The sequence below is a fragment of the Plectropomus leopardus genome, chromosome 21 (assembly GCF_008729295.1).
Source record: "Plectropomus leopardus isolate mb chromosome 21, YSFRI_Pleo_2.0, whole genome shotgun sequence".
NCBI lineage: Eukaryota > Metazoa > Chordata > Actinopteri > Perciformes > Serranidae > Plectropomus > Plectropomus leopardus.
The window spans coordinates 1,194,469-1,206,134 of NC_056483.1; the positions used below are offsets into that span (position 1 = coordinate 1,194,469).

Below are 11,666 nucleotides of genomic sequence, written 5' to 3' on the forward strand. Positions count from 1 at the left end.
GATTATTTATTATTATTTTTATTATTAGTTAATCTGCTGAATATTTGCACCATTAGTCAAATAATCATTATCCAAAACTAACGGTGTCTTGCTGTCATGTCTTAATTCAATACAATACATCAAAAATGTTAATGCGTTCAATATCATTTTCAATACCACAGAAAAAAATTGACATTGGACATACAAGTTTTTGTTAATAGATAAGTGTATTAATATGACAACGATGACTTTCTTTTCTTGGTTTGTAACCAAGAACAGAAGAACGAAGTAAAGAGAGAGAAAACTGTTATATATGACAAAGAAACGCAGGAAATCCTTAAATGTAAGAAGCTGGAAGCAGAGAATATTTTGGCATTTTTGCTGAGAAATGACTGAAACAGTCAACAGTTGTCATAATGGATGACCATTAATTTTCTGTCAGTCAGGTATTCGACTAATCATTTCAGCTCTCGTCGAGGGCACAAACTGCATATAATGGAAAATGTGAGATGATTTTACCCTTAACACAGCCCTCGATATGGAAAGTCCCTGCTGGTCAGCGGCTTTGTGTGTGAACAGAGTGATTGCATGATAAAGAAAAATAAAAGAAAAGAGGAAGATAAAACAAGACGAGGACGAGGCGGCGGCATTTACAGATAGTATCGGTGTGTTTGCATCACACAAGTGTTTCAACTTTCCTATCTGTTCTTTGCAAGGGCGTCGGTTTGTAGCTATTTTTACAGCTCTTCTCCTTTTCCCACTTGTCTTACTTCGCCCGGCTCGTTCTCAGACAGCACCGCACAGCGTCATCGTATCTGAACTGCACCACGTTATCGCCTTTAAACATAGGAATAAACAGGTTCGTTGCTACCGACAAAGGTCATGTCCTCTGTCTTATTTCTGGAAATTTAGGGATGTACACTCCATGATTACACGTGTCGAATTTGGTTTGAAACAAAAAACAATTTCAGAATGAAAGGAATTTTGAATTCTACACCAAAATTATTATATCTTTAAACTATCAGGTAACGAGAAAATACAAGTGAACACTTAAAGGAACAGATAAGATGTACAACTTTGTAATTTCTTTAAATACCCAGAACTATGTGCAGAGTTTTGTTGGTGTCTTGTCAAAAACATCCATGTCATAATATTTGATTTATAACCTTAATACTTCTAGGCTCAGTATTTGTTGTTGTTTTACCCGTCTGCTTTAAAAAGAGTTGTGAAATGGTCTTGACTCTGCCAGATATGAAACTAACTGCATGATGCAATTCTTTCTTCTTAAAGTCTGGAGAGAGGAGCTCCAAATTTAACCATGTGAGTCATAAACATCATGAACTGTTATTCAGCATGCAATAGAATTAAACTTTGACCTCAGTCTGACACAGAATAAGTCATCAGGTTAGTGAGAACAGACACTGGAAAATGTATAATAATATTCTAATAATATTACAGTCATAGATGGAGCAGTACAAAAGAGGTAGTTGAACTGTGACGTAACAGTCATCATAACATCAGTGATTGGTTATTACAACAGAAAGATTTCATTGAAAAAAAAGTGAGTTAAATACCTTTTCAACATTAATCCAAAATAGTTTCACAGAAAACCAAAGGGTTCTTTTGCAACAACACACGATTGTATTTTCCCAATTTTATTTGTATTTATTTATTTTTAAGATCTAGCAATTATGAATCAGTCTTGTTGGTTTATTCATTTTAATAATAGCTTTCATCTGTTTTTCAAAATGAACGACTTCTTACATTTATTTTAAAAAGTGACAATTTCTGTGCCAATACAATAAATGGGGTTGCACCTACTAATTGTTGTAATTATTAACCATTAAAATAATTTCATGATTATTATTTATGTCACAAAAAAGTGAAAATCACTTTAAAACACTTTACTTAAAGTCCACCATCATGTCATTAGATTGCTTTTATGTTTGACAAAACCCAGAAATATTCAGTTTACCATCACATTAGTCAAAGAAAAGCATTAAATCCTCACAATTAAGCTAAAGCAAGGGAACATGTAGCGTTTTTGTTTGAAAAATAACATGATTTAATTTTCAAAATAACTTTTTTTAACAAAATAGTTGCAAAAATAATTGTATTTAGACAAATTGCTTATGTTCATTGAAACTTTGTTGCTTAAACCAGTTGTATTTTTAAAATATATTTCAGACTTTGTTGGTGTAAAATAGTTTCCCCCATGGATGTCCAATCCATTGTTTTTTAAATTGAGCATGTTTTGTGCATTCTCATTAAAAAAACAGCGCCTCCCTGTTTGTATGTGGAAAAGTGACATCCATTGCTCGTTTTGTCCAACAAAACCCAACCATATTTAGTTAACTGTCACATTAGTTAAAGAAAAGCATCAGATCCTCACAATCAAGCTGGAGCTAGGGAGCATTTAGCGTATTTGCTATCCAAATAGTGAAAAATTATCCAAATAATAAGTATTAACAATATAGTAACTGATTTTTTAAGTCTTATTTATGCACATTAATAACTGTTGTTCCCTGAAACTTGGTCTGTATGTTTAAATAAGGTGTATTTTAGATATATTTGAGACTTTTAGACCGTGGATTTTCAGTCCATTTTTAAATTAACCGCGTTTCGCGTGTTCTCGCGAGATCTGCGCAACAGCGCCCTCTTGTTTGTGTGTGGAAAAGCGACGGGAGGTAATAGGAATACTCCGCGGCTAACGATAGCAAGGTACACAAATAGGGATTTAATTCACTTTCGGTCTTCGCTGACACTCTGGAGGTCTTCAAAAAGCAGCAGGAGGACATAATTTAAGATAAACTCCTCGGTTTTCCTGCCACATTCCCACCGAGACGAGCGGCGAGAACGACAGACTCCCGCTAATCCCGAGAAGAGGGGGAGCGGCCTGCTTTTGTAGCCGGCTTCCCGGTGCACTTAGGCGGCGAGCACTGTCACGACAGCCCGGTGCTTCAGCTGGTTTATTTTTCTTCACACCAACAGAAGCGTCGGAGCTTTAAAATTCACTTTATTTTAATAACTTGAGAATCTCCACCGCCTGTTTCCTTCACAACGACGTGCTGCCGTCGGTATTTCTCGCCGGAGAGGAGCGTTTGAAGCCGGGGCGGCCTGTTTTGTTTTCGAGCCGCCTTGAATCTCCGCGAACAATAACACAACCATAACGAGCCTGCTGGGGCTGCACCGCCGAGCCAAACTGGAGCCACGGAAGCCTCGGTGCCAGTTAGTAAATGCACTGTGTGACTCCAGCGCTGGACCGACGTGAAGAACCGGGACGAGCATGCATGCGGACTATGGAGTTACCCGGGGGAAAGCGCTGCAAACCGGAGCAATTTGTCACGAAAGCCCCTGTTTGAATTTCGGAGCTAGCTGCAAGCAAAAAGGCCACTGACGGAGGAAAGAGCGCCACACGATGCTTTGTCTAATCATAACTCGCGGATTATATGGAAACAACCGACTTGGATGAATTTATTTGCACACCCGGCCTGCTTTTGGATGCACTTGAAGTCATTTTCAGTCAGCATTCAGAGCATCATATTGAGGATGGATTGGATGTGACTTGGGATGAGTAACCTCGATTGCTCCCTGCGCAGACTGCTATATATGTGGGATTTACCGACGGGGAACTGAGGCATTTTATATCCATCTATGCTCTCTTTAAAGCCACCGGACTCCTCTCACAAAAAAAATACCGCACAGAAAAAACGGGGAGTCGCAGGTGTCACTTTGTTTGTGTTTTTGCGTGACTTTGGTGTTTTAACGTATTAATCGCATCTTCGCGGACCGGACCGGACGGGAGCCCCGGGACAGGCAGCTGAGATGAACCCGGTGAATGCGACCTCTCTCTACGTGTCCGCGAGCCGTTCGGTGCTGCAGTGCGACCCCCGAGACCCCCGGGCCCTCGCGGAGCTCTGCAAGCTGCTGCCGTTTTTCCGCCAGTCCCTGTCCTGCCTGGTCTGCGGTAAGTGTCTGTGAATCCTATTTTTTTATTTGTTTTAAGTTAATGTGATAGTGTAGTTGTGTAATTTGGTGTTTTTTGGGAGGTTTTCGGTAACGTGGGTTGTTGTCAGCTGTGCTCGCGGTGGGAGCGAACCTTTAAATAATGCTGCTTTCATGGACAGTCGGAAATATTTGAATCAATGGTTGTAATAACTTTGGAGCCAAGCAGTGGAGTGAAGTAAACAAGTATTTCAGCTGAAGCTTGCTGTACCTAAGTTCAGTTTGAGGTGCTTAAAAAAATAATAATAATAATCTGAGTATTATGCAGTATTTAAAAGGTGTAAATATAAGTTTGGTGTTATGAAATGTATAATGTAGTTCTATTAAAAAGTTTATATTTAGTTTAAGTGTCAGGAAAGCCAGAGGCTAATGCAAACAGACTCCCCTCAACTTGGAAACAGCAAACAAAAACAAAGTAAAAACAAACCAAACAAAAAAAAAAACCCTAGAAGTAACATTTTACATATGAATACAAAAAGAGACAAAGTTAACACGCAGTAAATATTAATCCAGTATAAACCAAGAAATACATAGAACTCAGTAAAAAAATGTAAACAAAAAAGGAAAATAATAACATATATACACAGGTCCAGAAATAATGAAACACAATTAATTTTATGTTTTTTGTTTTTTTTAATTGAGCTCTCAATAATGTGTACTTTATCATTCCACATCTGTACGCGCCAATAACACAGTTAAACAAAACAAATTGTTCAAAATAAGATGCATTGTTTAAAAACAATAGTCTAATATTATTACAGCAAACCTACTATTTAAGGATTTACACATAATGTCATAACTTTAATAACTTGATCTGTTCTACACTTATTTAAACAAATTGCATGAAAACAAAACAATAAAAGCACAGTTACAATATTAAAAACTATTTTGAAATCTAAGAAAATTAGTGTGCAAAAATATGGAAATAAAACAAATGTATAAATTAGGCACTGAAGAAAAAGCGCCATGTGCTTTTAAATGCCGTATAATGTATCAATAATAATGGCATATGAACAATTTTTTGTTGTTCTTATTGTAAATTGTGCATAATAGGCGCTTTAACTTGTCATATCCAAGTACATATTGCTATAGATATTTATCTATGTTTACTAAAGTAAAAGATCTGGCTGCTTCTCCACCACAGAAAAAACTACGAATTAAAGCACTTTAATTAATGTCACAGTAGTATTTATAAAAATCGGCATCGTCGTGTCCGGAGCGCAGTGAACGCAACATAACTCTCAGATACACCCATCATGACACACCCCCCTCTGTGTGCGATTTGGCAGCATCGGGGCGTTTCTCTGTTTATCGCGTTGAATAACAGTCCCTCCGCATACTGGATATTATGCACCTAATCTCTGTCACACCCCCTTTGTCCCCAAATACACAACAAAGAAAAATATGTTTTTAAAAATTAAAAAGTGTTTTAATTTGCAGAATTTACGCACACTGTTATGTTTCATCGGCTATACCTGTGGAAGAAAAAATAGTCTCCTTGTGTCAGTTTATAAATAAATCTCTGATGCAAGTTTTTCAGGGCTTATACATAATGCAGTAACTCTCCTCTAGCCATGAAGGGTGAATAATATAGAGATATTTGTGTGTTGCTGTGATTGTATTGAGAAGAGCAGCGATATTGCACTCAGAGATAACCTCCACGTCCACTGTTTGAATAATAAATCAATATGTCGTCCATAGGTTGTGTTAAATTTAGATTTCCCTGCCTTTACGTGGGATTTATCAGACAGGCAGAGCAGAGTGTGTAAGGTTGGTTGTTTCTCATGAATGGACCTTCATCCTTTTTTTCCCTCCTATCTGCAGCTGCACTCCCTAGCGAGCAGCGTTGCTAAGGAAGCTCCTCTCAAAGAGCGGTTGTCATCAAGTCTGGCAGGTTTCCAGGCACTGCTCAGGTTTACAAACAGTTTAGGAAGCTGTAAAAACACAGCAAAAGAGGAAGCAGTCATTTGTAAATCCTGACTAGCTACACTGACACTTCAAAGCCAGGGTGGTGATTTATTAGATGGCCAGTTTGTTTGGACAGTTGTGTACCATATTTGTTGGTTAGATAAGATTTTTATAGCCATATTTATCTTGATGTCATGCTGTGTTGCTTTTTCTGGTGTCTGTGAATTAATCAGCTGCGTGGGCTGTTCCTGTGAAATGTATGATGCATTAAAGGGACACTTCGCCGAATTTTAATTAGTTCTGTATCAAAACAGTGTGGGTAGTACGTGTAAATGAACTGCGGTAAACTTCCCTCCATCAGATTCATGTTTTGATTTACGATTTGCTGCAGGGATACTCAACCCGCTCTGCATGGGGGCCACTTTGCAAAACGACAGGAGGCCAGGGGCCCGTTGCAACAGCGCCATGCATTTTAGAATGTTTTAAGGATTTTAGGACATGTCTGGGATTTAAGGACGTTTGTGGGATTTTTGCACATTTCTAGGATTTAGGACTTTTATCAGAATTTTAGGAAGTTAATAGATTTTTTTTTAAATTTCTAGAATTTTCGGAAATTTCTAGAATTTTAGGATGTTTGTAGGATTTCAGGAACACTGCAGGATTTTAGGAAATTTCCGGGACTTTTGGATGTTTCTAGGATTTTAAAGCTGTTTCTAGGATTTCAGCACATTTATTAGATTTTAGGAAATCACTCAGATTTTAGCATGTTTCTAGAATTTTAGGAAATTTGTTGGATTTAGTATGTTTTTAGGATTTTAGGAAATTTCTAGGATTTTGGGACAGTTTAAGGATTTTAAGACAGTGCAGTGTATTCTGGAAGTTGTAGAATATCTACCTCTTGAGTGAACGTGTACTACGTTTTCTCTGGTCATTTAGCACCAGTATTAGAAGTATTTGTGTCTTTTTACTGCATAGACATCTTAGTTTTATTTTAAGGTCATCTTTCTAGCAGTAAATGCAATACATTTAATTATTTTTATTTATTTCTAATGCATCTGGTCTTTCCATTATCTTCAGGTAACCTGCTGCAGGACCCCATCGCTCCCACCGACTCGTCATGTCAGCATTACGTCTGTCGAGGCTGTAAAGGTCAGAGGATGCAGCTGAAGCCATCATGTAGTTGGTGTAAGGACTACTCTCGCTTTGAGGAAAACCGGCAGCTCTCCTTGCTCGTCCACTGTTACAGGAAACTCTGTCTCTACATCACACAGTCGCCGCTCGCTCCACACATAGCCAGCGCCGCCAGCGACTCGCCAGACCTCCAGGCCATCCTCAACGAGGGTCTCACTTTGGCTGAGAGCGAGCCGGAGGCGGAGGATGTGTCAGATTCAGCCGGCCTGTCGCAGACGGCCTCCACCTCTGATGTGGTGCAGCCTGATGAAGCGCCGCCTACAAAGGATCTAAAGGCGGAGGAGCCGAGCCCCATCAGCATAAACGGGCTGCATGACTGTAACGGCCTGGTCAGTTCGGACTCTCTGCAACCCATCACCATAGAAACAGGTGGAGGTGTTGCGAAGCAGGAGAGCTTCTCGGAGGAGATCCCGGTGTGTGTGAGCGTCACGGGGACGGGGGAGGCGGGGCTTTGTGACATCGGCACCTTCGGGGATGACCTGAAACATGGCGGCGGGTCGTTGTTGTTGAGTGTTGAGGAGGTGCTCAGGACTCTGGAGACGGATACTGACCCTGACCCTCAGCCAGACTGCCCCCCCTCTGTACCTCAGTCCAGTCTCAACGGGCCTCACTGTCCCGGCCCAGACTCCTCCCGCCTCATCCCCTCCCTCCCCCGAGGGAACAGCCCTCGCCCACTTCAGCCTCACCCACAGCCCTCACTGCAGCCTCCCCCTCAGCCCTCCACCGTCATCCCCTGTGTCCCCCCTCGGTACCACCGCAAACGCTCCCGCTCAGAGAGCGACAGCGAGAAGGTGCAACCCCTCCCTATCTCCAGCCTCCTACGAGGGCCTCCCCTCGGTGCCAACAGCTCCCCTCACCACCCTAACCCCGGTGCCACCACCAAACAGGAGCCCAAGTTCCCCGCCGCCACGCCCCCCCCCCCCCTGGCCCCGGTTCCTAACGGCGGCCCCCCCAAGGTGGGCAAGACTGTGCTCGTCTCCAACAAGGCACTGAAAAAGACTGTGGAACACCACGGGGGCCCCAAGAAGGCTTACACCAAGGCCAGGCAAGGGGCCCCTAAGCCCCGCGCACAACCTCGTGACAGAGTACCCCCACACCCCCACGCTCACCCCCTGACACACCCACCCAGCCCCTCGAAGCCACTGTACAAGAAGCCTGTGGAGAAGAAGGGCTGCAAGTGTGGCCGAGCCACACAGAACCCCTCAGTGTTGACCTGCAGGGGGCAGCGCTGCCCCTGCTACTCCAACCGCAAGGTGAGAAGGCTGACGAAGCTCCCCGCCACTTTAATCACAGCGCACACGCCCACACACTGTGCAGTGATGCTGCGCTCACTGCAAGAACCACTAGTGTTTGGAAACATTTACCAAAATACCAAAAACACAAAACAAAGTAAATTGCCACCAAGGGGCTCATGCATTCAACAGACTGCTTGGCTCTGTTTACATTTTACTGTAGTATTATGACTAATGTGTTTCTGTGGGAGTCGTGCATGAGGTTGAAATATTGTTGACACGGTCATAAACAGCCTCGGCTCTGAGGGAAGTTAGACGTCTGCAGCTCTGTTTCCAAACTGTTTAAAACCACAGTCACACTCTTTCATTGTGATTTTTGTAGAAACCTCCCACACACACGCACAGAGAACACCCAAACTTTAGCAACCTTTTCAACTAAAGATTGCACCACAAATATCTGTTCTAAAAATTTGTTTAAAAAAACAAATATACTATGTCTTTACTAAAAGCAAAATTTTAATCTTCTAAATATTCAGAGAAAATTAACTGACTTGTTTAGGCTAGACTGCTTTACTTTCTGTTTTGTGGATGAATATATAACTTATTTAAGAAAATAAAGTACTCACTTGGCTAAAAGTTATTTATTTATTTTAAATGAAATGTAGCCTCATTTTTAATGTGGTGAAAATGTCCGTGAACATGGCCTGCCAGGATACGGCTGCAGTTTGAATAAATGGTAAAATTATCTTTACAGAAGTTGAAAGTCTTTAGGCTGATAAAAAATTGTTTTCATATTAATATTATATTTGATTTTGAACATTTAAAAAAAATCAAAGAAAATACTATATATATATATGTTTTAAAAAATATGCCCATGTAACCACATGCATGCCCAAAGAATATTCCTAAAACCTGAATATCTCACATCTTTAGCAGAAAAGAACAAAAAAATGAATAAGAAAACGACCTGGGAAAAAAGTGCTAAAATCACCCCAAAATTGGCAAAAAAAAGTAAACCAAATAAATTACCTGAAATTAATATTTTAACCTGGTAAAGAAGTGCTAGAATTAAAAACATAAAATATATATTTATTCTTCAACATATTTTATATAAATATGTATTTATTTTACTTTTTAATTATTCAGAAAAAATAATTTTCTACTCTCTCCTATTTAACAGTAATTTCCTGGTTGTTTTCTCATTGCCTTTGCCCTTGACTTTAAAGGGAATGAAACCTTTTTTTCCCAAAAGTTTAAATGTTTTTGAAAGGCGTCTAAATGCAGCACAGGAAAATCTGATATCCACCGGGTTTCAGAGGGTTAATTGTGACTGTTTTTTAGGCGTGTCTGGACTGTATCTGCCGCGGCTGCCAGAACTCTTACATGGCCAACGGAGAGAAGAAGCTGGAGGCCTTCGCCGTGCCGGAGAAAGCTCTGGAACAGACTCGCCTCACGCTGGGCATCAACCTCACCAGTATCACGGCGGCGGCCCTCCGCAGCCCGGCAACCAGCTCTCCTGGCAACACCCTTCTCAACGTCACCACGGCTACGGGGGCGCCCGTCACGGCCACCTTCCTGTCGGGGGCCGGGCACGACAACAGGGGCTTTGAGGATTCACTGGAGATGCGGTTTGACTGCTGAGGCCTCGCCCCTCCTCCGGTCAGTCACATTCCCCGCCCCGCCATCTGGGCGTTATCCATCTGGGCGTGCCAGGGACCTGCGGTGGCGGAGCCAGAACAAGGCAGCTACAGTGACAGGCGATAGCGAGGGTCACCAGCTGAAGCTGAGGAGTCGCCCTCCACCCATCGCCCGAAACTGCCCCATGCTTGTGGTCGTGCATACAGATCCAGTGTGAAGGAGAGAGGAGATGTAGCGTTACTGTATGTGCAGAGATTTCCTTTCAGTGCGGATAGTTTTCGTTTTCTTCTCTACTATGGGTAATGTGTAGAGCATGTTGTGTAGCTAAGGTGGGAGTGTGGGCCGCGGTCGCACGCCGCTCTGTGTGTGTGTGTGTGTGTGTGTGTGCGCGAGCGAGCATGTGAGTGTGTATGCGCGAGGGGAAGGGTTTGGTTTGGAGTTATTAGCAGGAACAGAGACATCATCATCATCATCAGAGACTCGTGTAATTTATATAAAAGAAAACTTTTTGTACATGGACGTATCAGTTTCCATTTAAGAAGACGTTTTATGATATATTTTATAAGTTACATTAAAAACCAATGGAAGATGGTGCAGGGATGCATTCAACCAGAATATTTTCACACAAGTAGTATTATGTCTGTTTTGCTCGACCACTAGAAATAAAATAACCTGCTAAAAAAACATTTACAATAATAACATTTTTAATAACTTTAGCCACAAGAACCGGGACGTGATTTTAACACCACCAGCCAAATGTAAGTGTCAGTTTCGTCTGTTGAATGTTTAAACGTCGTGAGTCACCAAAACATTATTCTGATTCTGATTCTATGTTATTTATGCTAAAAATCCCTGATGAAATGGTGAATCTTATAGGAAACCAACCGTTGTGGCTGATGGAAGATCGCCTTTTGATTGGCGAACGTGAGTTTATCATTTCTGTGTTCTTGTATGAAGCACTTTTCCCCCTTTTTTCGTTCACATCTTAAAAACCACCTCGTTTCCCGTCTGTCCTCACTTGTGTTAAAGACTCTGGTTGATTGCAGCCCCCCGCACGTTGTTATTCACAAGATTTTGGTTTCTGGAAGCTACACACATGCTGCTAAAAAAACACAAAGGACTCTAGAAGGAGAGCACACCTGTTTTCCTCGTCTTTTTCTTTTTGTTTTATTGTTTTTAATAAGTTGCGTTAACAACATTTTGCAGTATTTATTGGACGTCTCCTAACATAGGTTACGTGTCGGGCGTCGGTTTCGCCCACTCTGCCTGTCGAGTCTGTCGATCCGGTCTGGACTGTTCCTGTCTCAGTTAAGTTGCTGTCTCCTTCTTAGTGTTAGTCTCTAAAACAGTTTTTGTTCTCCCTCGGGGCATTTAAATACCTGTAATATATCTGTAACATATTTCCACAAAAAAGAAAGAAAATCAAAAACTTAACAAGTGTTGTGTGCTGATTTGTTTCTGTCTGAAGCCGGCGGTGCTCTGAGGAGCCGCCTGCACTGCTTCACAGAGACACTGGAGGGCAGCATTGAGCTTCATGTCTGCAGGTCCTTGAAAACTCTGGAATTTCATTTCAGGTTACTTTATTTGTACCACAAGGTAGATTTGGTTTGCAGTATAAAGCTCAAGGTATCCATTAACAATTTTCAGACAACATACAGGATAAAACATGACAAGAGGATAAACGGTAAAGTGCCTCAGTGCAAATAAAAATGT

The 11,666-nt window shown here is 41.4% G+C and overlaps 1 protein-coding gene across 1 annotated transcript; it reads left to right on the forward strand.

The window, feature by feature from the left end:
• The first annotated feature begins 2,656 nt into the window (after nt 1–2,656).
• Nucleotides 2,657–11,382, forward strand: msl2b (MSL complex subunit 2b). The gene is made up of 3 exons (XM_042510673.1): nt 2,657–3,946; nt 6,970–8,336; nt 9,657–11,382. The coding sequence occupies exons 1-3, from the start codon at nt 3,805–3,807 to the stop codon at nt 9,954–9,956; spliced, it is 1,809 nt and encodes a 602-aa protein (XP_042366607.1). The 5' UTR covers nt 2,657–3,804; the 3' UTR covers nt 9,957–11,382.
• Nucleotides 11,383–11,666: the final 284 nt, after the last annotated feature.